The 27,446-nt window shown below is 34.4% G+C and overlaps 1 protein-coding gene across 1 annotated transcript in view; it reads left to right on the top strand.

The window, feature by feature from the left end:
- PPP4R2 (protein phosphatase 4 regulatory subunit 2) overlaps positions 1 to 26,093 on the top strand; it is a 51,071-nt gene extending 24,978 nt beyond the window's left edge. The window contains exons 3-9 of the mRNA XM_047848941.1: positions 10,082 to 10,252; positions 19,519 to 19,612; positions 21,422 to 21,459; positions 22,341 to 22,415; positions 22,650 to 22,793; positions 23,759 to 24,048; positions 24,303 to 26,093. Of these exons, the coding sequence (XP_047704897.1) occupies positions 10,082 to 10,252; positions 19,519 to 19,612; positions 21,422 to 21,459; positions 22,341 to 22,415; positions 22,650 to 22,793; positions 23,759 to 24,048; positions 24,303 to 24,622 (1,132 nt within the window). The 3' untranslated portion in view covers positions 24,623 to 26,093. The remainder of the gene's footprint in view (positions 1 to 10,081; positions 10,253 to 19,518; positions 19,613 to 21,421; positions 21,460 to 22,340; positions 22,416 to 22,649; positions 22,794 to 23,758; positions 24,049 to 24,302) is intronic.
- The last annotated feature ends 1,353 nt before the right edge of the window (positions 26,094 to 27,446 follow it).

Raw genomic sequence — 27,446 nt, forward strand, 5'->3', positions numbered from 1 at the left:
GCCCCTCGCCCGTTCATGCTCTGTCTCTCTCTGTCCCAAAAATAAATAAACGTTGAAAAAAAAAATTAAAAAAAAAATAGTGTACTTGAGTCTAACCAGCATGGTGGTGCATTTTTCTATAACTTTTGTCTTCCTCTTTCTGTGCACCAATGAACGGGCACACATGTGGTGGGGATTACCTTCAATCAGTGGAGTTGATTTTGTGAGTACAATGAAGGCAAAGAGAAACTAGAGAGTCAGCTGTATGTAAGGGGGTGATTATAATGAGTATTATAATTTAATCTGGGTAATGAAGAGAATATCAAAGGGGAGGATATCCAGGGGAGGATATCAAAGTGGTAGGATTGGTGGATTGGAGATCATGGTGGAATCAGAATTTTTGGAGCAAATGTAATATATGAAATATTTTCTAGTTCATCAAGAACTGTAAAAAATATAACTAGCTAAGGTTTGACAATGCTAAGTGACATATAGATTATTTTTTCCTATTCTCTATTCTTATCTGTTAGCTGCAACACTTCATTTATTTAGTTTCTTTAAGGAAATAGTTTTGTTAATGGTGGAGGGAGGAGTATTGGTTAAAAAATTTTTCCTGTCTCTGATGAAGGGAATAAAGACATATTCTTAGGCCAGAGAGATTGCCTGAAATTGTTATAATCTATTATGTGGTAGTACATAAGATTTAGCCCAGCCATTTTGTTATAGTCTAACAGAGATCTTGCTCACTGTTCCGATTCTTTCTTAGTAAATGCCACCTGGAAAGCTCTCTGCACGGCTCTGCTGTAATTCGCAGGTGCTCTCCCTGTTCAAGTTTCTTGAGGAAAAACAATCATTGAGTGTTTCCTAGGTGTGCGTTACTTTGCTAACAAGCACTCTACTTACAGTAATGTTAATCCTTACAGCAGTTCTGTGAAGTAGGTACAGTTATTTCCATTTTACAGATGGGGAAACAAAGGAGGGATTATCTGTCTTAGATGAAGTGAAAAGTCTGAGCTGAAATTTGAACTCAGCCTAGCTTCCAGTTTATTTTCTTGGTTTCATTATATATAGGTTGACATTCTCAAGAAGGGTTGTCTATTTCAGTGTCATGTGTTTGTTTAACACACGTTGAGTCAGTTCTTGGACCAGAGTATAAATTGTTCTTGCACTAGATGCTGTGCTTTTAATGATGTTTTTTCTTCCTTTGGGGAGTATGTAGAAAATAGAAAAATGCTAAGTAATTAGATTTTTATTTAACTAGTAATTTTAGAGTAGCACATAACTCTGGGGCATATTTCAAAACATGAGTAAAAATCTGTATGTGATACAGCACAAAATAGACACATATCAGACAATTAAAAGCCACTATTGCAAATACTGTTTAAGACTGTTTGAGCCTCATCTTCAAACTCAAGATTCTGCAAGATGAGGGGCGCCTGGGTGGCTCAGTCAGTTAAGTGTCTGACTTCAGCTCAGTTCATGATCTCGCCATTTGTGAGTTTAAGCCCGGTGTCGGGCTCTGTGCTGACACCTCAGAGCCTGGAGCCTGCTTAGGGATTCTGTGTCTCCCTCTCTCTCTGCCCTCCCTGTTCACGTGCTGTCTCTCTCTTTCAAAAATATATAAACATTAAAAAAATTTTTTTAAAGATTCTCCAAGATGAAACCTGTGTACTAAAATGTACAGTAATCTCCTGCCACATGTGGATGTGTAACCTCATTTTTATATTTCAATAACAAATTGTAAAGCCTTAATCATTTACTGTATAGAATATATTGCAGTCTTAGAAAAAACCCAAACAATTACTGATTCTTTGTTTTGCAGCACATGAGTTTGTCTCTTAGTCGGGGTAGAAAGATTTGTTGTTGGTTTTTTACCTCTACCTTTCTCAATATGCAGAAGACTACACCTGAGAAAAAAAATTAAGGTCAGATCTTCACAGCACATATTCCTGTACAGTTGGAAGTGACTCATGAGGTAGATTTTAATGTTAAAGAACATTTTATTCATTTCTTAAATGAATCCTCTGCATTTTAGAAATTGTCTCTGCCATTGAAAAGTATATATGCATATTATTTTATTCTTCAAATTTTGTGAGTCTTTGATCTTGCAGTTACCATTTTCCAGCCTTACTAAATTTCAGGAACCAATGTAGTCCTCAAAAAAAGGAATTGTGTATTTCATTAGTACTAAGTGTGTTTGTTGAGGGGGCAGTGTTCCCCCCCACCCCCCCCCCCCGGTTCATTTGGCATTGTCTGGGGACCTTTTTGGTTGTGATCACTCAGGGTGGGAGTGCTACAGGAAGTTCTCTTATAAATTGGAACTGTCTAGCCCAAAATGTCACTAATGGTAAGTTTGAGAAATTTGATCTCATTAAAGTGTCTTCTACTTTTAGGTCCTGTATCTTTCCACTTTGTTTTTCCATACTCCACTCATCCTTCTAAGGTCTAGCTTACAGTCCCACTTTGTCGTGAAGCTTTTCCTAGATAGCTCTAAGCCTACATTTCATGTTTCCTTTCTTTAGATTCTGTTGTACCATCACTAAATCTCTACAACCAGTAGTTTCTGATGTCTTATTTGTTTATTGTCATTGTATCTTGTTTTCTAAAGTCATATTAGTGGAAGATCAGGTTGTATTTTTTCTGGGCTGTTATTGACTTAGATGTATAGTACGAGTTGGTAGAATGAAAAAAGGGCCCAGGGCCTACCTAGGCTCTGGCAAATGTAGCAATGGAGAAAAGGACCATTTCCTGTGGATGGGAATTTGGAGTTGTTAATTTATGAATTGTGGTGAAAGTGATAGCAGTAGTGGTGAAAGTGGAGAGAAGAGTGACCACCCCCTCCTAGAAGGGGCAGAGTAGATCCACCTCAGCCATTAAGCTAGGGCTATTAGAAAACCTCAGTACCCTCTGAGTTCTGAATTGGCTTTCTTCAGCCTGAGCTGTGCTGTTAGAGATGTATTTTTGTTTGATTTAGCTGTTTTTATGGGATAGTGAAGGGTTCATGTTTGTATAGTAATAAATTTTAGAAAGATTTTCAGTAAGGGGTTAAAGGGGTTAGCTCAGAGTTAAGTATAAATTGAGTTAATCAGAATACACTGTTTCTTCAGCTTTTTGTTTTAATTGGTAGGGAGAGATGGGTGAGTGGAGGAAAGTAACTTGACTCTTTAGACATGTTAGAATCCTTATCATTGAATGTAAAAGTTGCCAAAGAAGAAACCCAAGTTCATGCTGAGGTATTACCTGAACGTTTGTGTTACCTCTTGAAGCTTTCTTTTCCATCTGATTGGATCCTTGATGTGTACAGCTGTCATGAGATTTTTAGTACTCTTTTTTCTTAATGTTTATTTTGAGAGAAAGAGCACGTGCATGTAGGGGAGGGGCAGAGAGAGAGAGAGAATCCCGAGCAGGTTCAGCATAGGGCTTGATCTCACCATGGTGAGATCATGATCAGAGCTGAAATCGAGAGTCAAGTCGGAAGCTTAAACATCTCAGCTGAGCCACCCAGGCGACCTGAGATATTTAGTACTCTTAATTTGAAAGATTCACTTTTCAATGTTTGTGTTAGAAAGAAATGTATTGCTTTGGAACAGGTATATACCATGCCACCTTCAGATAAGTGTTTGTGCAAGAAAATGTGTAACATTTGAAGGGTAATTTCAAAATAGGAACAATTAGATAAATATTTTAGTGTCACTTCAAAATTTATATAAAAACAGTTTTCATTATTTTAAGCAGTCAGTACAGAATGGGAATCTGAAAGTTATGTTCACACTTAATGTCACATAGTGATTTCCTTTTTCTGTGAGTAAGAAAAAGATATTTTAAAGGGATAGGGAGGGACACTGGTTCTTGATTGGGAACAATTTTTGTCTCCTAGGTAACATTTGGTAATATTTTTAGACGTTTATGGTTGTCACAACTTCTGAGAGTGGGGATTGGGTACGACTGACTTCTAGCGGTAGAGGCCACGGATGCTGCTCAACATCCTATAGTACACAGGACATTCCCCTGTGACCAAGAATGATCAGGCTCACAGTGTCAGTGAAGCCAAAGTTGAGAACCCCAGGATGAGAGGATTGCAGAGAACCTGTTCAAACACAAAAGAATGTTCTTGTGAACAGTGAACGTAGGTTAAAATACTCAGGTTTACTAGCAGTGAATGAAGTGCATATTAAAGTGTTTTTCTACTATTAAATTAACAGGAATTTTGAAAGATTTTAATATTTGAGTGAAATAGGTGTTAATATACTGTTGGCCCTATACAATAGTACAGCATTTCTGAGAGGCTCTTGAAAGTATGCATCAAAAGTTGCTATTTATATTTTAAAGTTTTGACTCCGTAATTCCACTGATGGTAATCTATCCTAAAGTAATAAAACAGATCCCTCCATTAGGATGTTAATCACAATTACTTCTCATTGTAATGAGCTGGAAACAAACCTAACTCTTCTTAAAATGGTGGCGATTAAATAAATAATAGTGCAACTATATATGATACAGATTAAAAATCCTTCTTTCAAAGACTGTTGATCATGTGACAATACCTACATAGTGAATAAGGAGGGAAAGAAGGATATCAAACTAAGGATGCCAAATTTTAATGAATGAGTAGAACAAAGTTTAGTGAAAAATACACTAAAATGTACTTTAATAATGATTAATGAGCAGTTTATGGGCAGTTTTCATTTTATTTTCTGTTTTCTAATTTTTTATGACTGTACCATTAATCAGAAAAAATTGTTTTTACAGTCTAGTAAAATTTTATACTAGTCCTATAATTTCTTAGGGTATTTCCTGATTAATCTGTCCTTTCCCATATACCTAGTTTCCTTTTGTGTTGCGTCTGTGTCTGGTCTCTCTTCTGTATTTTATTCGCTCAGTTAATTGATGAAGTATAATATATGGTATAATCATGATGAAAAGGGAAGGTTCTCTTGAACTAGTAATTTGTATTTTAAAGTTCTTAAAAATCTTGTCATTTTGTGTAAGCAGTTCACAATGTACTCTTATTTTTGCCATGTGTTTTTGCTCATGTGATTGAATATTCAGATTAAATTTACTTAGTTTTGCTCTCTCCTGTCAGGCAAAAATTCTGACACTTTGTCCCCTGACTTAAATAGCTGCCTTTTGAAGATTGTTTTATAAGCCTGTCACCTTGTGTGATTGATCAGCCTCCTTAATTTTTTTGTTTTTATTCATTCTTCCCATATTCCCTTTTGATATTTCCAAATGGTGTAATATTTGGTATCCCTTGGTGGTAATAGGCCTCTCCTGTGCTGTCTTGTGTTAGCTTCCCACACATTGTGTGGCAACCAGTGAGGCTGAGTAGGAGTGATCTTAATAGAATTTGGAACTGTAAGAGGCAGCAAATTAAAAGTTGGTGGTCACTGGTCACTAAAATGTTTTAGGACCAGCTGAGCAAATAAGAGATGGCTTTTCTGCCCTTGAGCCTCTAAAAAATACCTTTACCTCGAGAATTGTGAGGGAAACATGTTTGTTTTGGAATAGACTTGTAAGTTCCTATAGAGGAAAAAAGTGTGTGATGTTTTATTGAGGGATATCTTCATTAGTGATGTGAGTTGTGCCTTTCTAGAAGAGAAACTGCATAAAGAGAAAAATGGAAAGATAAGAAAAGAAAATGAAGGGAGATGAGGTTACTTTAAAAAGAGTAATTTCAGTAAATTCTTGAGTTAATCTTAGCAAAGTAGATTAAATTGTATTTTATTCTTTGGAAATTTTTTATGTGGAGGAATTGATTCTAAAGTTGAAAATGTGTTTCGTGAGCATCTGTTTAGAACAATTTTATTTTCATTTGAAAAATAAGGTGTTTTTGTTGTTCATTTCTAGTTTCTACTCAACCAGTGAGTACATTCTGAATAAAAAAATTTTTTTTGTTGCCAGATTTTTTTTTTTTTTTAATTTTTTTTTTCAACGTTTATTTATTTTTGGGACAGAGAGACAGAGCATGAACGGGGGAGGGGCAGAGAGAGAGGGAGACACAGAATCGGAAACAGGCTCCAGGCTCTGAGCCATCAGCCCAGAGCCTGACGTGGGGCTCGAACTCAACGGACCGTGAGATCGTGACCTGGCTGAAGTCGGACGCTCAACCGACTGCGCCACCCAGGCACCCCTGTTGCCAGATTCTTAATTGATTTGATCATGGCCTGTTTTTTGTGGTCAAATTATATAATATTCAGGGGAGCATTTTCTGTTTTTGTTTTTTTAATTTTTTTTTAACGTTTATTTATTTTTGAGACAGAGAGAGACAGAGCATGAACGGGGGAGGGTCAGAGAGAGAGGGAGACACAGAATCGGAAATAGGCTCCAGGCTCTGAGCAGTCGGCACAGAGCCCGACACGGGGCTCGAACCCACATACCGCGAGATCGTGACCTGAGCCGAAGTCAGATGCTTAACCGACTGAGCCACCCAGGCGCCCTGTGTTTTTGTTTTTAATAATTTGGTTGTAGTGAAACAAAAAGTTGCATCTTTCAACATTCTGCAGAAGTGGTTTTTCATCTTTATATGGTGTAGTAACTTCTGAATTGCATCTCTTGGATCTAATTCTTAAAATACAGTATTTACAAAATTTAGATTATGGGACTTATTCTTGGCTGGTAAGTTAATATGATATTTTTTGAAGATCCCCATAGTTTGATTGTGTGGGCTGTATCTTTTCCGTTAATGTGTGTGGCTGTTTTTTGGGGTTTGTGTTTGTGGGTTTTTTGGGTTTTTTTGTTTTTGTTTTTTAAATCTTGGGTGGATTGACAAGTGGTTAATGGAAAGATGGGAAAAACTCCTGTGTGTATAGAAATCCTAATTCATAAAGTGGATTATTACTTAGTGGCTTTATTAAAACTATAAAAAATTTTAATTTAAGAAATAAAAAGCATAAGTGTTCTCTTTCAGTAATCTTCCTTGGTGTGTTTTAGTTGAATGCCTCTGGGGAGCCTAGTGAAATTTAGAGATAAATTGTAGTAACCACTGGCAATTGTATGTTAATCAGAAATTAATATAAGGCTTGTCAAAAATTATAATATGCTGCCTCTGCTCGTTAAACCTTGAATTCCCCTTCCCAAAATAGACCAAGGAATGGAAGAAAGGTGATCGTGCAAATAGCTTTTGTTAATCATCCTCAACAAAATTTTTTAGTATCAATGCCATTTATATACCATGTAATTTAACTCATTTAATAGAATGGAATTGTCAGGTCACGTGTTAACTCTGTGTTTAACTTTTTGAGGTACTGCCAAACTATTTTCCCACAGTGGCTATAGCATTTTGCATTCCCTCCAACAATGTATAGATTTCCAATTTCCTTACATCCTCCCCAACACTTGTTATTGTCCATCTGTTTTCATTATACACCCCTTAGTGGATGTGAAATAGTGTCTTGTGGTTTTGATTTGTGTTTCCCTAATGGATAATAATGTTAAGCATCTTTTAACATGTTTTTTGGCCGTTTATCTTCTTTGGAGAAATGCCTATTTGGGTCTTTTGTTCATTTTCTAACACTTTTGGTGTAAAATATACATAAAAATTTTAGTATTTTAAGTGTATAATTTGGTGACTTTAAGTACATTCAGAGCTTGTGCCACCATCTTCATTATCCATGTCCAAGCCTTTTTTGTCTTGCCAAACTGACACCCTGTTCCCATGTAACAGTAACACTTCACCCTTCCCTTCCCCCAGCTCTTGGCTAATGTCTTTCTGCTCCTTGCCTCTTTGAATTCATTTTAGATCCTTCATATAAGTGAAACCATAAAATTTGTTGTTTTGTGTCTGTCTTATTTCATGTAGCATATTATGTTCAAGATTAATCAAAGTTGTAGCGTGTGCCAGAATTTCCTTCTAGTTTTAAGTCCTAATAATATGCCATTGTTTGTATATATACCACATTTTGTTTATCCATTCTTCTGTTGACTGATGGTAGTTTCTACCTTTTGGCTATTGTGAGTATTACTGCTTTGTGAGTTGGTGTACAAACATCTTTTGGGTATCTACTCAGAAATGGAATAACTGATCATCCAATAATCCTTTGATTTTTTTTTTTTTTTTTTGAGAAATCACCGTCCTGTGCCACAGTGGCTGCATCATTTTGCATGCCCACCAGCCAGTGCACAAGGTTTCCAGTTTCTCTACATCTTCAGCAGAGATACTTGTTATTTTCTGTTTCTGTTTTTGTTTTTGTTTTTTTGGAATGCAGTCACCCTAATGGATGTGAAGTTCTGTCTCATGGTTTTGATGTATGTTATCGTAATGATTAGTGATGTTGAGCATCTTTCCATGTGCTTATGGGTCATTGGTATATCTTTGGAGAAATATCTACTCAAATACTTCACCCATTTTTTTCACTGGATTGTGGCCCATTCCCTGCTGAGTTGTAGGAGTTGTTTTTACCTCCTGGATAGTAATAATACCTCATGGGGGAGATTATTTGCAAGTATTTTCTTCCATGTTGTGGGTTGCATTTTCACTTTTGTTGATAGTGTCCTTTGAGACACAAAAAGGTTTTGATTTTGATGTAGTGTAATTTTTTTTTTTTTTTTGCTGTCACATAATATTGTTGACGTCAACAGTGACTGATTTTGAAATGTCTTGGGAACGTATACAAAACCTCAGCTCACACTGAAAGGCGTTTTCTAGAATTTTCATTTTTTGTTTTGAAGTTCACATTTTATTGTTGACCACAAATATTTTAGTTCTTTCTCTTCAAGTCATTCATTTTTGAGAAAATGTCCACCACATTCTCTTGTTCTGAAATAGCCTTATTTGACAGTCCTTTCAAGCAAAAGTGGCCTTCTATGATAGCAGCTAGTTCCACTGGCAACAGTATTCAGCTGTTGTTCCTTGACGTGTCTGTAGTATTTTCCTATGCAGCAGAAGTTTTTTTATGTATACTTTTCATTTTGTTACTCAGAATATTAGAAAGATGTGTATTCAAAGGTTGAGAATTAATAAAATGAGTATTTTTTTGTTTTATTAAACATTAAGTGAAAGGGTTTTTGTTTTACTGTGAATTTGGTGGTGAAGATGATGATGACTACTAATAGATACAAGTTTTGTACTGTTACCTTGATTTGTGCTAAAGTATCTTCATTTTCCCACTGCTCTTTTTGCACCACCAAGACAAATGTTAACACAGTAAAAACAAAACAAAAAAAAAGTTTGGCCTCTTCAACTATACTTTGAGAATAGCTGTCCTGGTTTTTAGGATTGTGGATGGAAGGGAAAGGTGATCGCAGATTAGCATCCCCCTTATTTTGCTTAAGATTGATCTGCTGCCACTAATGGTTTTACTTTCTGTGTGGGGATTTGGTTCACATTCCTGATTTTTGGATCTCCTGGAATTTAGACTATTTAGGCAGGTAGCATCCCAATTTTTTTTTTTTTTTATATTAGTGGGAAAATGTGAGAGGACAGGAATAAAAATATATTTATATTAGTAAATGAATACATATTAAAAGCACATAAAGAAATTATGTATTTTTACTTTGTAGATACATATTGTATAGAACCTGTAATATATATACTTTGTTAAAAGACATAAGATTCTGAAAATACTAGCTGAAAGTTAAAGGAGAAATTGAAGTTTATTTTGCTGTTTAACATAGATAAAAGACAAGAAGCTTAGAGTATAGAGTCATTTTGACTTCTTTATTTAAAATTACAAATGTGAACTTGCTCTAATTTCTAATAACCTATTTAAGATGGGACAGTAACACCTCCCTGGTTAGGTTTGTTATGAGCAATAGAGTCAAAACAAAACTGTTTTAAAATGCTAGTAATGAGACATAGCACACAGTAGCCTTTCAGCCTGAGGTAGTTCTTTTTAAAGCTTTTTATTAGAGATTTGGGTGTCGTTTGGGTCAGGAGTGGGGAGAATTGGACATAACTAGTTTGGAGCTTCTGAGTCAAATTCATCAGATGCAGTCCTGGTATATGTTACTGAAAAAGATACTCTCACTGCTACTTATTCAGATCTTCATTTTGTTACCATTCGTGTCATGATAAATTCTGTGTTTGTGGTTTGTGTTGAAGAGTTATAAAGCTACATGATGCTGTTTTTTTTTGTTTTGTTTTGTTTTGTTTTTTTGCTTATAGGATTCAGTGGTCCCAATTTAAAGGCTATTTTATTTTCAAACTGGAGAAAGTGATGGATGATTTTCGAACTTCAGCTCCTGAACCAAGAGGTCCTCCCAACCCTAATGTCGAATATATTCCCTTTGATGAAATGAAGGAAAGAATACTGAAAATTGTCACTGGATTTAATGGGTATGCACTTAATACTATTTTAAAGGTTTACTTTTTAGCAGAACATTATGGACTTTTATTTACGCTTTGTTCATTGATTATCCATTAAATAAGTTCTGTGTCTTTGGTGACATTTAGTAGTTACTGATTTTTAGCTTACAAGTATTTAAAATAATTACAGCATTTTCATGTATTTAATTTGTTTAACTTGAACTACCTTTATGGGTATCATTGGCATTTGAACTTTAAATGGGTATGACAGTGAAAACATTGAGGAAATATGTTAGTTTTTGCTTTCCATTTTATATGTGATACTATAAGTCATTATACTTTATCTAGAACCTGTATATCATTGAGATAAATGACACCTTTTTGAAAATGAAAAATAACAATTTATGTACATATTCCCCTTGGAACTTTTTACTTAAAAATTTTTTTTTGGAGTTCCCCTTTTACTCCCAAGTAACAAGTAACTGTTCTTAGCCCTTTGTAAAACATTGCATTGAAAAGATACACTGCACTAAAATAAAACTACTATTTTAAAAAATGTTGCTGCATGTCATATTCTGTGTCATTTTAATATTTTTCTTTTTAGGACTTTGTATTGGGGTTCCTTTTGAAGGGAAGAAGTATTTGTGAAGTTGAATTGTTCACTATTTACATTGGCAATAGCAGCTTGGAGTGTGGGTTGGCAATACCAAATTTAATGAACTGTGGATATGTTAACTGAATTCATATTTGGGGTAGGGAGTTTCATTTGTAAGTATTTTTAGGTAGCATAAACAGTCTCATTTTTTCCCTTCAGATATTTAAACACATGGATTTGCACCAAGATAGTGTAATTCAGTTAATTCTTTATATGTTATGTTTTTGTGCCTTTGAGTTTTGCTTAAAATAACACATCCTTCAGCTTTGGTTTGAGATAAGTCACTAAAATACTTCCTTGGGGGTAGAATTTACGGCTGTATGTTTGAACTGCCTTTGTGGGTTTGGGGTGGGAGGGAGACATATTTTGACTTTGTACCCTGTTGTACTTTTGTACTGTACTGAAAATTACTGATCTGTATTCATTAATTTCTTTTTTAATAATAGTATATTTTAAATGCTCATACCAAAGAAAGTCACATGCTATATATTAGAAGTATGTTGCATAAGATTTATTCTTGATCTGAGTTACTCACGGTAAGATGCTTTTTGGGGATATTTATAAATAGTGTATAGGTAGATAGTATTTACATGTTATGGTAACTTTTATTTTAGTAAGTTATGGCTACCATTTAAAAATAAGAGTTAAGGTAAAACAAGTGATACCACATATACTACTGCATTGTTAATGTGAAGCTAATTTACTTTTGATTCTCAATTAGTAATACCATTTTTATTTCTTTCAAATTAAAATGGACTGGATAGGTAGGTTATTAAATAAATCTAAATATTTATAATCTCTTAGTCTATAAAATAGGTAATTGACTTACTTCTGAAAATGATTTGAGCAATCATTTAAATACCTAAGTATACTTAAGATGTAATTGCTTTTAAAACATTTTTCATCCTTGAACTGTAAGTATTTTGAGCTTACATTGTTTTAATTTGATGTTTCAGAATAGTAGTTATGAATCCTTTTCCCTAATCAGGCAGGATCCAAGTCTTACTAATCAGTGGTAAATAATTTTCAGTTTTTACTTAAGCTTTTTTGTCTATATTATCATATATTGGCATATTGAAATGTGTTTATGGTTTTTCTCAATTTTATTTTCATGCTTTGAATACATACAAATGCTGTTTTAAAAATTTTGCTATGAATGGTGGCTAAAATTGCACTTTGGTCTTTTTCAGCCAGATTGAGGATTTGTCATTTCTAGTATATCTTTTTGCTATTATAATAGGTCATCTTTTAAGTAACAAAAATGATACTTGGTCATGGTTTCAAAAAGATCCTCAGGTGTCATAGGAGTAGTCCATAAAAAAAAAAAAAAGTAAGATCATATCATGCTATTTGTATTTTCCTTTCTAAGAGCTAAGATATCACTGTCTCAGTGCATTTATAGTTGTCTATGTATTTGAAATAACTGCATTATTTTTTATTATACAAGCGAGTTAAAATTCATTTGCCTTATTTCCATTGGTGGTGGGTGTTTTTGACTTCTACAGGTAGTGCTTGTAGTGAGCATCTGTATACATACCTTCTTGTGTTGACGAATGTCACACATTGAATGTATATGTAGATTGTTGCTTTTTCTTTTAATTTGTAGAAATGGAATTGATAGGTCAGAGTGTATGCATACCTAAATTTTTACTGATCCTGCCAATTAACCTCATAAAATGTGTTAATTTGTCATTCCATGTGTGAGAAAGTGCAGATACTGTAATTATTCACTAGTTTGTGTGTGTATATGCATAGTTTTGTGTGTCTTTGCAAGTGAAATTGAACATCTTATTAAGTGTTTATTGGCTCTTATAAATTGTTGTTTCATACCCTTGTTTTTCTTACTTTGAGGCGATTTTCTCACTGGTAAGTTTATTGTTTTGGTTTTGCTTTTCATGAGTAAAAGCTCTGTTGTAAATGCTTCATAATATTTAGCTATAAAATAGAGTATCCGTTTTTCAAAATTATTTCACTATATTGTCAGCACTTAAATTTTCCCTCTTTGAAGTGGTAATTGTCGATTGACTTGTTGGCTTGATTTCTTGAACTGTAAGGGGTTACAGACACAGGGTTAAGTGTGTTCCAAACAAGGCCTAGAACAGTCAGTGCCTGAACATAGTAGGTTTTCAAACAAGTACTGAATAAATGGATGAAAAGAACAAAAGCATGCTTCTATATTTATATTTTGTTTCTGGTAGTTCATTCCTATAATAGTACACAGGGACTTCAAGGGGTAGAAAGAATGTAATTTACATTTCTGGTAGTTTTAAAAAAGATAGTTATATGTCCTCTAAATGACTGAAGTGGAAGAATAATGAATACAAATTAACTGTGTGTGTTTGCTTCTCCTTTGTCAATGGTGTTAGATCTAAGGCCTTTCTAAAATAAGCAGTGAGTTTCAGTTAATTATGGGTAGTTGACTAATATAGTATGGCTGTGTATTTATGAGCATGTCTGGAAGAAATACATAACCATTTGATGCCTAAAAACTTTTAATTGTTCTATCATCTGTAAGGCAGGTACAGTCAGTTACAACGGAGGAGTGCTTTTCAACTTTTGACATGATAGTCTTTCTTTTTTTTTTTTTTTTTTTTTAAATTTTTTTTTTCAACGTTTTTTATTTATTTTTGGGACAGAGAGAGACAAAGCATGAACGGGGGAGGGGCAGAGAGAGAGAGAGGGAGACACAGAATCGGAAACAGGCTCCAGGCTCCGAGCCATCAGCCCAGAGCCTGACGCGGGGCTCGAACTCACGGACCGCGAGATCGTGACCTGGCTGAAGTCGGACGCTTAACCGACTGCGCCACCCAGGCGCCCCTACATGATAGTCTTTCTGAATATTGAATTTGTTCTCTAAAGTTACTTTAACATACATGACTGACCAGATTTTTCTTAGTCCTAAAAACTTCACACTAATTCTTTTACGTGTGGGTTGCATACATACAGATATCTCTTGTAAGTTTCTGCACTTGAGTGTGTGCCTCTTCATACCTTTTTTAAAGGTCGTATATGAGATTTTTATACTCTTCTATCTGCATCATAGATGTAAAACACACTCCTGTTTTGATTTTGTATTGTTGCTTTACAGTTAGCTTGAGATTACTCAGGGATGAGAAGATGGGTTCTAGTCTTTTGTTACTTTGTTCTCTTACTTTGACCTGTTGGTTGCTGAATTTTCTTCTCTAGTTAGGGAAAAAAAAAGTTTTTGCGGTTTTTTTTTTTGTGTTGAGCATATTAAATCTTGTAGCTCTGTTTATTTTCTTTGATCTCTTTCACTTAGCATAACTAGTTGAGAATTGAAATTATTTAGTAACCTACCCTCCTTGCTCTACCACCACTTTGTCTTGTCCTTTGGTAATAACGTTTGATTTGATGTCTAATAAAATGTTTTAAATCGAAAGGTAGGATATAGCAGAACTCTTCATTTTTTCTTGACATTTTCTATTTGATAAAAGTACAGTGACAAATCAGCCTGCTGTAGGCACTGTAAAAGATGATTTAACTTGATTAAAAGTGTTTACAGTTGCTACGGACTTAGTTTGGGATGGGGAATGGTGCAGATACTAGTTTAGGATTACTCAGCATTATTTTAAGAGGCTAATTCTTCGTTTTCTTAATTGTTTGTACTTATAATTTTACATTGATGTTTTCAGTATCAGGATTTCTAACGTTGGATTTGAGATAGGAAATATATACCTAATAATGTTTATGTGTATATTTATACAAATATTAAACCCTGAGTACAGGTAGAGCATCTTGCTTTCTGTAAAAAGGTAATGTCACGTGGTATTTCTGACTTTTGTAGGACCTAAGAGTAAACCAAACAACCCATTTAGCCTTTGATAAATTAAGGTATATTTAAGTTAGTTTTTATCTAAATAGTTCAGATCAGATTTAAGTAATTCTGTTAACTGAATGTAGCCATTAATAGAAAATAAAAGACAGTAAAAACCACATCTTTATGCATAAAATAAAAGCGAGCTGGCTCTTTTAGCATTTTTCATAATAGGGTGTCTGATTTTATGGTTATCGCTTAGTTTTTTTACTTGGATGGCCTGTGTTATATTTTATATTCCTTTATCTTCTTCATGAGGAAAGTTTATTGTATTACAAGAGTAAGATAATAAGTTATCTGATGCTTATCTTAGATCCTGAATAAAATGTGCATTTTATTTTTCTGAATGCATTCTTTCCAACTGAATACCTTGGTATGCATTCAGAATATTTGTACATCTTAGTGATAAAAACATTTAAACAGACTAAGATAAGTTTTAATCAAACTATAATCTCAGGTTAAAATATAAGGTAGGAAATTCTTCCTTTAGGTGTTGGCTTTATTGTGTAAAATTTCTTTCTTTTAAAACTAACATTGAATTGCTAATTTTCGCTTAGATGTTTTTCTCATGTACAGACCCTTTCCTGATACTTGAATTCTCACAGCTTTCAGGTCTGTAGGACTTGATACTTTTTTTTTTTTTTTTAATTCAGTGAATGGGAACAGATTGCAGTCAAATTAAGATATACTCTGTAGCTAATATAAAATGTGTGATCCTCTTTAATCAGGGTTAGTTGCTCTCCTTGGAATTAAAAGGAATATTTTTAAAGACAGATAAACTTTTGATTTTGTTCCTCTGTAGTTGGTCTTTGGAGTGTTTGTGCTTTCTAGTCTCTATTAATTATTGAAAGGGATCAGGATGATGATGGAACCTAAGATTTGATGAACACCTTATAAAATATTTCAGGCATTGTTAAGTGGTTTATATACATTATGTTATGTTACATTTTGTGTGTGTGTGTGTGTGTGTGTGTGTGTGTGTGTGTGTGCGCGTGTATACACACTTGGAAATGGTCTCCCAGTGGGCTATCAAATATGCTTTTTTTACTACACTATATAATTTTGTACATCAAAAGTAGACTGGTTGACAGTGTTCTCTAGTGTTTCTGAGTAATGCCATTTTGAAAGAACCTATCACTCTTGGATCTTTAATGTGGTTTTGTTTTAAGTTTTGCTGGATTTTGTAGACACCTTTTTTTTTTTTTTTTTTACAGTGGAAAATGCTAGCTAATCATGTTCTTTTTAAAAGTGTCCCCCCCCCCCCCCCAGTTCCTTATGTATTCTTTGTTTTTATCTTTGGTGGGCAAATAAGGTAATACATTGCAGAGTAAACTGAATACATTTTTATTTCAAATTACCCCAAAGATTTTTTTTTTTTTGAAAAATTTTTTAATGTTTATTTTTGAGACAGGCAGAGTGAGCGGGAGACGGAGGCAGAATCTGAAGTGGGCTCCAGGCTCTGAGCTGTCAGCACAGAGCCCTACGTGGAGCTTGAACTCAGGAACAGTGAGATCATGACCTGAGCTGAAGTCTGATGCTTAACCAGCTGAGCCACGCAGGCACTCCCTGCCTCACAAAGATTTTTCCGCTAAATTTTATATTTTACAGTATATTGTTCCATTGAATATCCTTACCCCATTTCCCCAAATTTAGGGATTCTGGTTTAGGTTTTTCATTGTGTGCATTTTTGCTTTTTTCTTCTTAGCACAGGGGTCTTAAGTTAGTGATTTTTATTGGTATATGTGCTGCCGAAGCGAGCATGTTTAGTGATTTTTATTGGAAAAAAACTTTACTTACAGGAGCTAGAATAAATGGTTTTGTTTGCTATGTCTCAAGAGTAACAGAAGAGGGATGCCGGCTTAGTCAGTTAAGCATCTGGCTCTTGATTTCACCGCTGGTCTTGATGTCAGGGTCATGAATTCAAGTCCCGCACTGGTCTCCGTGTTGGGCATGAGCCCTACTTAAAACACGTAACCGAAGGCAAGCTTTTTGTTAACAGTTTTTGTAGCAAACATTCATTTTGGATTTGTCTGGTTTATTCTTAGGCCTCTTTTTTAAAGACCTAACTCAGATGAAGTGTTCCCAGGTTCATGCTTGCTTCCTTGGCATACAGCTTATCCTGATAGCATTGTGTACAATTTTATTAGCATTTACTGTAATAACTTATATGCTCTGCTACTGAGTAAATATTTCTAGCTTATATTTACTTAAAAAGTACAACTGTGTGTAAAGAGACCTTCTTTGGAGTTATCAAGATTATATTAATGTTTCCAGTGCATACTTTTATTTACAAGTAATATTTATATTTTAGCCTGTTCAGGTAAGGAGTAGGGGTGTTATATGACATTTTAGTGCCATCTGTTGGACACTTGGTAAAATAACTCTTAAAGCTCCAGAAGGTGCCTAAGAAGTAAACTCATTTTATCACAGGCTATTATTGCAAACATGGTTATGCAGATATAATACACTCCCCCCCCCCCCCGCCCCCAAAGTAGTATTATTTACCAACATATGTAGTGTTGTTAATTGGCTACACTTTTACTTACCTTCCTAAAGAAAATAGGCAAAACATTTAGGGTAAACATTGTTAACAAACAGCTTAAAGATATTTATGTTTTAAAGCTATTTTTTTTTTCCATTTAAAAAAAAAAAAAAGTTTATTAGAGAGAAAGTGTGAGTGGGGGAGGGAGAGAGAGCATCCCAAGCAGGCTCAGTCTCAGGAACCCGAGATTATGACTTGAGCCAAAATCAAGAGTTGGATGCTTAACCACCCGAGCCACCCAGGTGCCCATAAAGCTATTTTTAATTTAAGAGAATATACTGGTTTTGGTTCTTGAAAGAAGTGTAGTCGGAGGAAAAGATAGCTAGATATAACATCTATTTAAGTAGTTGTCAGTTAAGTATTGTTTAACTGTTCTTAACTTTGGGTGCTATTTGCTTCTTTTTAATAACTTACCCACTCAGTTATAGTGTCACTAGAATAGCATAGGCAGACTGTGTTCAAGGTTTGGGAAGTAATGAACTTGAAGAGGGGCTGACGTACAGAGATACTATTAATATTCAGAAATCCCTGATGGTAATGCATTTCAGATATATATGTGTACAAATAACTTACATATTGAACCTAATATGTAGGAGGAGATCCTGCCCTTAAGCTTTCAGTTAAATCTGAGGAAAGACAAATTGTAAATTTATGTTGTTTATTATATATGTAGCTTGGGAGATGTTTTTTTTTTAATTGTTTAAATGTAGTTAACAGTTTTGTGTATTAGCTATATGTAGGTTTTCAGTTGTGTTGTCTTTATAGAAATGAATAAAACACATGTGTAAGCTTACTGTCTTGTTTCTAGTAACGTTGTTGATGTGCCTTGTTTCCTTTTTCCATTTTAAAGATTCTTAATTTGGACGGTATACTCCATTCTGACTGTATTTTCAAAAGGAAGAAATGGTCTTTCTCAGAAATCAAAGGCATTTCCTTTAGCATTCATGATGACATCAGAGAAGTTCTGTAATTTCTAGCTCCTTCTGAGTATTTGCGACATCAGCCACACACATCTTTTAGTTCGTGCTCAGTCTTTTGTTGGCAGAATGATAGCTTTCTCAGTTTTAGGTTTTGATGCTACTTGAGAGAAGATTGAGTCTTGGCTTCTTATATGTAAAATGTTTTCATATGAATAAATGTATATTTTTTCAAAATAGGTTCTAAGTCTTATATTGACTTTTTATAAGAACATAAGGGTAGTATTGATGCTAAAAATAAGAGAACCAAATATAGTTTGTCAATTTAGACAATTAACAAAATTTTAAGTATGTTTGGAATAGTGGAAAGGGAAGACAAGGGATTTCAGGTTAGAGATACTGGCTTTGAGTCCTGGCACTGTTAACTCACTCACTGCTTTCCCTTGTTGGGGAGAGTACTGTGTCAAAATGCCTATACTCAATAAAGAACTTTGTGAATGTTAAGTCTTAATTCGAGGTTTTGTAATTGTTTTTAAGGAGAATAAGTAGGTTTGAATGGCAAATACTGAAGTCTGAAGTTTATGTTTGTACTTTTTAGCTGTTTGTCCTAATGCTTTTATGTTTGCTGTTCACACTGTAATTCTAAGGAATGCTAATAGTATGTGAGATGAATTTTTTTACATTTATATAATGATACTAGTCCAACGTATATCAGTTTTGTATTTGGTATGATCAAATGAAAATGTGATTGTGGTTGAAGTATTTGGTAAAGTTAATAGGGCACTTATCAAAATAATGATGGTGTTTGTATTTTATGTCTGATGAAACACACATTGTATATAAAACTGTAATTATGGAGCGGGACCTTATTTATAATACTTTTTTATTGAATCATTTGCTTTGTTCCATCCGATAACAAAACATTTACATTTGGGGGGGGGGAACACTGTACAGAAATCTTTGTGTGCAAAGGAATGCTTGAGGAAAAGTTTCTGTATTTAATAAACTGTAACTTGATTATTAATTGTGTTGCCTCTCTTGTAAACTTAAAATTCAATTATATTCAGAATGTTAAAATTTTTTTCTCAGTTAGTTTTGAAACTTTCAAAAATGTCTTTCTTTTTTTAATTACTTTTTAAGGCAAGGGATTTTCTTACTAAAAAGACAGGTGTACTTATTGTCTTGCTTATTTTTAAGTCACTCATCTATTCATCTTCCTATTGTAACATTTTCTTTTGTCACTTAATACCAGATGACTAGGTAAATCTTTAAATAGCAAGATTAATGATGTTCCTGATTCTCTTAATAATTAATGATCTCAAACTATAAAATCATGTTCTTTTGCAGTATCCCTTTTACTATTCAGCGACTATGTGAGTTGCTAACAGATCCAAGGAGAAACTATACAGGAACAGACAAATTTCTCAGAGGAGTAGAAAAGGTATTTATTTTATTTTTGGAATTATATTAAACTTAGCCTAATGTATTTCAGAAGAGAGTATTGAGTAAGTGCTGTTATAGGCATCTTTTCTTCGGATAGGCTTCCTGAAATCTACCTAAAGTTTTTCCAAGTTGTTTTCCTAATTTGGGAAAAACTAAGTTTTGGAGAGAGATTTAATAGGAGGGGCATAGAGGGAGGGCTTGTGATCACTTAAGTTTGGGGAAAGCACCTTACTGTCTTTTCAGAGTTCATGGTATGCATTCACATTAAAGGCTCTGCAAAATTCTAGCATTGATATTTTAACTTCAGTTGTGTTTTGCACACTTGTTTACCCATGGAATTCATTTCTTTCTTTCTGGCTTTCAGAGGTGCACAACTTTGGAAAATCTGATGCAAAAATTTAAGTTAGATATTGAGAAAGATGTAGATCAGACTTACGAATGAGGAAAGCATTGGGTTTTTTTGTGGGTAGGGGATGTTAGTTGTAAGAGAAGGGTATTTTGGACAGAGGAAACAGTGTGATAAACAAAGACATCAAGGTGTTTGAGGAAATGAAAAGTAGGAAATTGACTTGTCTGGAGTAAAGAACCAGTGAAGAAACCCTATGAGAACCAAGATTGGACCAGTGGGTTTATAATTCCCTGTGATTGATCCTAAAACATAGTTCAGTGTTCATGGTTAATTCAGATTCAATTTATTTTACCCTTGGAGCAGGAATCCAAAACCATTTCTTAGTGATTTACAATAGATCTTAAGGCCTTACTGGATTAATGTATTTTGTTGCAGCTTCCATGCCCTCAATTTAATAAGATTCCTGAAGGGCAGGAAACTGAGATGATTCGTCAGTACTTATTTTCAGCCTATGGACTTTTAGCAATTAGATTTTGGCTATCTTTGGGTGAAGAGGCAGTTGTAGCAGTTGTACCAGGGGTGGCCCTCTCACCAAATCAGGGCTACAGTGTTTGATTTGGGTGACCATAGACTAGTTATATAACCCAAGTCTCAGTTTCTCATCTGTAAAGTATGGATAATAACAGGGTTCTGGAGGGGATCAAATGTAAAGTGCTTACTCTGGTTCAATACACATTTAATGAATATTGACTATTAATAAGTTTCGTATTACCAGGAAGATTATACTCTTAAAAAGTTCTTAGGCTCTTTTTTGGTATATGATGCTACTACACATCAGGCTTCTGATTGGGTACTGCTCTATAAGGAAATTCATTATACTTGGCCTAAGTATTTGAATCTCTAAATATCTTGGAGTGATTTCAATATAATGTAAGAGTGTGGCTCCACTGTATGATTGATAGATATACTGTCAGGACTCCAAAGTAGCTAGAGTAGAGTTAAAATAATACTGGCAGAAAAAGCAAATGGTTTAGTAGGTTATATTAGATTTAGTCTGGGGATGCCTGGGTGAGTCAGTTGATTAAGCGTCCAGCTCTTGATTTTGGCTCAGGTTATGATCTCATGGTTTGTGGATTCATGGGATCCAGCTTTGCATCAGGCTCTGTGCTGGCAGCACGGAGGCTACTTGAGATTTTCTCCATCTCTCTCTGCCCCTCTCCCACTCACATGCACATACGTGCTCTCACAATAAATAAATATTAAAAAAATAGTCTGTTATTGTTTCAGTTTCTCTTGTTTGATTAATCCTTTCTAACCATTTATTTCCTTGTATTAGTAAAATTGGAATAGATAGGCACTTAATCTGTCAGGGGGATTCTGAGAAATTAAAAACAAATGATTAAACTTTATGTTGTAGTGCTTTCCCTCACATTAAAGCAAGAACTTTTGTTATTACAGAATGTGATGGTTGTTAGCTGTGTATACCCTTCTTCAGAGTAAGTATATATAGATTTTTGCATTTCTGTATATTCTAATAATTGTATCATTTCTATTAGTCTTTAAAATAGGTTATATTTACTTTAGATGGAATGAAGCTTGATAACATTTATAAATACTTGTGAACCTACTACCCAGTCCCCCAAGTAGAATATTACCAATGACATTACCTCTATGTTTTTCTGATAAAGAGATGTGGATTAAAGTGATTTGATAATTTACTGTAATCTTTACATTTGTGGATTTGTCTACTGTCAGGGTGCTCAGAACCCTGAGATCCCATTCTAGATATCTTACCATGGTGTTTGTAGGGCAAAACTCCTAGGTTTGGGATAGCTACTTGATGAGTTTCCTGTTCATAATGGAAAAGTATTTCCAGTTGTCAAGATTTATATAACAAATTAATGTATCAGTTTAAGACATAGTCTTTGGCACTATTGATCCTTTGTTTTGAGTGGATGTCCTGGGAATTTCAGCAGTTAAGCCCTGTCCTTGGCTTCTACCCACTGGATGCCTGTAGCGTCCTTCTCCTTCCTCAAAGAATGTCTTCAGACATTGTCTGAAGTCTCCTGGGGCTGTGGGCTGGAGGAAGGAGAGCTGCGAGAATGATGTTGCCTCCTGTTGAGAAACACTGGGTTTATAAAACGTCTGTGATTCCATAGGCAGTAACAGTGAGTTTGTTTTTAGAACTCTCACAAGAATAAACCTGTGGGAAATGAGATATTAAGGTAATCCCATAATTAGGTTGTTTCTCACAGAAGTCTTTCTGTTTGGTTCTGTGACCATGAGATCCTACTTAAAAGATGTTTTAGGTCCATGGCTCTTACCAAAATTAAAGAACTAAATGATCTGTAACGGTGTTTTTTTAATTTTCTCCTAGGAAAAACAATTCCAATAGTTTAAATCGAATGAATGGTGTTATGTTTCCTGGAAATTCACCAAGTTACACTGAACGGTGAGGTTATTGATTTTAATATCCAGAGAGATTGCATTTTCCTAATTTTGAGCAGCAGGTTCAGTATACTTTGTTACAAATTGGGCATTTTGTGGAAGATACAGGATAAATTAATTTGGTAACCCAAAATCTAAGTCAAAGTTAAATACTTCTGTGATGTGTATATATAAGCAAACTTTGGGAGGGCGACCTCTTACAAAAATGAGAAAATGATGTTCATTTATCTTACCATAGGTCTAATATAAATGGGCCTGGAACACCCAGGCCGCTTAATCGACCAAAGGTTTCTTTGTCAGTCCCCATGACAACAAATGGCTTGCCTGAGAGCGCAGACAGCAAAGAGTCAAACTTACAGCAAAATGAGGACAAAAATCACAGGTTTGTATGTGATTTATATTTTAAAACAAACATGTTTTCAAAAAAGGTTGACGTTTATTGATTGTTTTCAGCACTCATTATTTCCTATTTACTGTTGTTTTGAGGAACACAGAAAGGTTTTAGTGTGTTTTACAGGAGCAGTCTGTGGCTTCTGGAAGTTTCCAGTATTAGTACATGATGAAGATGATCATAGAAAAGGCTGAAAACAGCTAATTTGGGGAGATCCTATTTATAGTAGGGTCTTAAGAAAGTAAAATGGTCATGATATTTTTTTTATTTTTTAAACTTTTTTTTTTTTTTAAATTTTTTTTTTCAACGTTTATTTATTTTTGGGACAGAGAGAGACAGAGCATGAATGGGGGAGGGGCAGAGAGAGAGGGAGACACAGAGTCGGAAACAGGCTCCAGGCTCTGAGCCATCAGCCCAGAGCCCGACGCGGGGCTCGAACTCACGGACCGCGAGATCGTGACCTGGCTGAAGTCGGACGCTTAACCGACTGCGCCACCCAGGCGCCCCGGTCATGATATTTTTTATTTCTTGTTTTTGCAAGTAACCTGAAATGTTGAAATTTAGTGAGTTATTTCTCATTATAGATTATTAAAGGAAACCTTTGGTTTATATCCCATTTCACATTTTCTGCAACACATTAAGGGAAAGCAGACAAAACAAGTGAGCAATCTTAGTATATCCATCTGGAGGACTTGTAGTTATGTTACGGGAAGCCATTTACTGCAGAATTGAACAGAAATGTCATGCAGCTTGTTGACTGGTTCTAGTGGGAAATACTCGTTAAACAGTTGAGGTTCCCTCGAAATTATTGTGTTGTGTTTCTCTTTGCCCAGATGGTACAGTTTAACTTTGACAGTGAAATACAGTTTTAAAAATTACTAGACCTTAAAAATGAGATGAGAATGTGGAAGATGAAGAAAATCTTACTAATGGCATTTTAAAAAAAACATTTACAGTGACTCTGTGACCGCTGAATCCGAAGGTTCCTCAGTGAGCCCTATAAAAAATAAACACCCAGATGAAGATTCTGTGGAGGCTGAGGGGCATGAGGTAAAAAGACTCAGGTTTGACAAAGAAAGTGAAGTCAGAGAGACAGCCAGCCAAACATCTTCCAGTGAAATTTCTTCGGTCATGGTAGAAGAAACAGAAACATCGTCGTCATCTCAGGATAAAGACAAGGAAAGTAGTTGTACCAGACAGCACTGTACAGAAGAGGATGAAGAAGAGGATGAAGAGGAAGAAGAAGGTATTTAGAGACCATCTGTAAAAGGGTGGAGTAAGGAGATCCTCAAATTCTTGTACTTCATTTTTGCGTGAAAGAATTTAACGTAATGGAACTCCTTATAATGCTGATGTTGGGCTTTTCTGCCACCTGTATGTAGTTGCTGCTGAGTTTCAGGGGATAGGATTTGAACTGTAGAATATCAGAATTCATGAAACTTAACTGTGGAGGTATTTTGAAAATCAAATTTAACTACAACAACATTTGCTTATTTTTAGAGTCTTTTATGACATCAAGAGAAATGATTCCAGAAAGAAAAAATCAAGAAAAAGAATCTGATGATGCCTTAACTGTGAATGAAGAGACTTCTGAGGAAAATAATCAAATGGAGGAATCTGATCTGACTCAAGCTGAGAAAGATTTACATTCTGAAGGTAGTGAAAATACAGGCCCTGTAAGTAGTGGTTCTGATTGCCATGAGACAGAAGAATTAGTAGGATCCAATTCCAGTAAAACTGGAGAGATTCTCTCAGAATCATCTATGGAAAACGACGAAGAAGCCACAGAAGTCACAGATGAACCAATGGAACAAGACTAACTATCTAGAAACATGTAGATGCAGTATTTTACATACAGTTCTGGTTTTACACTGTATAAAACTTTTATGTAATAAAATGGACCTCTAGTTTTTACAAGAGAAGCAGGTTGTAAAATAAAGTACTTTATGGGATAAATCCTGAAAGAGTTGTACATGTAAGAACTGTGAATATCAGCTCCTCTGGGTCCTGCTTACCGCTGACTTTTTCTTTCAGTCTGGTCAAATCAGTGGTTTGTGTATAGATTTTTTTTTTTTTTTTGAATTAAAGTTTTTAAACTGGAAGGTAATAATTATAATTTTGAAAACCTTTTGGAGATGATCACATTTAGTTTATACATATGCAAGAAGTCTTTTTGTCTTGTCTCTTTCTGACAGCTCTAGCAGTTTTCATATTTTGGTCATAGTTTCAACATTTTAACATGTGAATTATAGGGTTTCATGCTGGTTTCCAGATTTTATTGTTTGACTATGTACAATGGAACTTTAAGTCATATATACATATATATATATATATATATACATATATATATATACACATATATATATATTATTCTAAGGGGGGAAATGTTATATTTTTCTGTTTCTATAAGAGATGAATACAGTGGATACTTTTTCTATTGGTAATGATTGAGTTCACCTCTTTCAGAAGACAGTTTCAGTTTCTCTTCTGAGTAATTCAAATAAAATCTGGCCCTTGTGAAACCCTGGAAATAAGTCTGTTGAAATACCAGGTTAAACACATTCCAAGAGATCTGTTCAAACTAAAATTCTTTTGTATACTTCTGAGGTGCCTGAGAAAAAGACTTCACTATTTATGAGAAAATATGCTTTATCTTGGAAACTGTGTTCAAACATTAGCTTACTATTTTGTAGAATGAATGCTGACATGAGACCATCTCAGAAGAACCCGGCAGGTTCCTTGACCTTTTGCTTGCTTTTCTGAACATTGTGAATATTACACATTTCTTTCTAAATTATTCTAGAGTATGCAAATGTCATTGGTGTGAAACCCCACTGTACTGGAAGAATTAATATATTACTATAGTAATGTACTGGAGCTAAATGGCTGAAGCTTTAGGGGTGCATAGAAACCACCATAATTTGTATGACATTTTGAAGTGAATTAAATATTTTTGAACATGCTTCTTCGACAGCCAGTGTTATATTTTTCAGATTAACACAAAGCACAATGATTACTCTAAACTCAATATTTTCAAATTCACATATTTAAAGTCATGCAAGCTGCAACTTCCCTGTCAAAATTACTGGCTGCCAAATTTATACCTGTTTCTTCAGCTGTACCTTTTGATATTTAGAATTTTTAAATTTCTGTAAAGTAGATTTTGTAGAATGTAATGTGTTCACTGCCTTTGTGAAGCGGTATATAATTGTATAATTTCTGTGTGTAAACTGAATGCTTGGGCTTTCAATACAGTATTCATATAAAGCAATAAATATTAATGTTATGAAATATTCGAGTACATTTTTATCAAAATACAAAAGAATCCCTTTTTTAGTTTCAGATATCTGAATTACACAAATGAACTTAGAAAACTGATGCAAACAGTTTCTGACACTGTATCATAATCTTTGGGGTGATGTGGGTGGCAATTACAACTTTTGCATTTTGACTACTTAAATTGCTATAATTACCAAATTGGGCTCCGTTTATGTTTATAGGGTAATATACTACTGACTGACTTGACTGTCAGGTTCACAGCAGCTAGATATATTTATGAATATGTCTAATAGTTGACATAAAAACTACATATTGATTTACTGCGTCCAGGAGGGGAGAAAAAAATCACACATTGTAAATTTTTAGAAAATTTTTTGCAAAAATGTTAAAATGAAGCAAATTTTAAATGTGACATTCATTTGTAGTGACTTATTATTTTGTTGAGGGATATTTTGCCAATGAGAACAGATTTTAAACATTTTAAGTTTAGAAATTTTAAACTTTTCTTTAGAATATTTATGAAATTATTGTCAATAAACCTATTCTTTAAGATCCTGTGACCTTTGATATTTTTTGTTTTAATTGTGCCATGGACCATTTGTAAACAAATCAGTTTACTTTTGTTGGTTATAAGTAGAAGATTTAGCAACATGATTTTAAGGTCTGTGGTTTTATTTGTAAACTTGCAATTGCTATTTTTGCAAGGGCAAATGTATTTCTTTATTAAATAAAGTACAATAATGGTGAATGTACCAAAATGCCATCATTTAACTCTATGAGAGATCTGCATTTTAATCTATAGTTTAATAGTTTTAATATTTATTAGATATTCATATGTTGATCATAGATCAAACTTGTTGCTGTTTATACAGATAATTGTAGAATGCTCATGGGATATATTCTTTAGGATAGGTGGAATACTTCTGTAGTTAAACTGGGAAACCTTGTTCAGCTGGTTTAAGATATTGATGCCCATTTGGAAGTAGATTTCCGCAAGTATGCATAGGTGCACTTACACAGACTTTGCTTTAATGAAAATACGAGTTTTAATAGTAACTGATTGAGATGTGAATCTTTTAAAGGCTAATTTTAGGCACATTTTCTTAACACATCAGCAAAGTCATTAAAAGATCTAAATGAAGCATCAAGACCTCAGTGATTAAAAATAATTATTTCCTTTTTTTGGCCTTGAGCAGATTGTTTACCTGTTAGAATCTAGACTCTGAACCCAACATGTGAAAAGGACTTTCAGTGCTGATGAGGATACAGAGTGTATATGTACGATGTTTTTAGCACTTTCCCCTTTTAAAAAAGTGAAAACATTAATTATCCTAGTACATTTTTGAAAATACATCTTTTCAGGTC

The sequence above is a fragment of the Prionailurus viverrinus genome, chromosome A2, assembly GCF_022837055.1.
Source record: "Prionailurus viverrinus isolate Anna chromosome A2, UM_Priviv_1.0, whole genome shotgun sequence".
NCBI classification, from domain to species: Eukaryota; Metazoa; Chordata; class Mammalia; order Carnivora; family Felidae; genus Prionailurus; species Prionailurus viverrinus.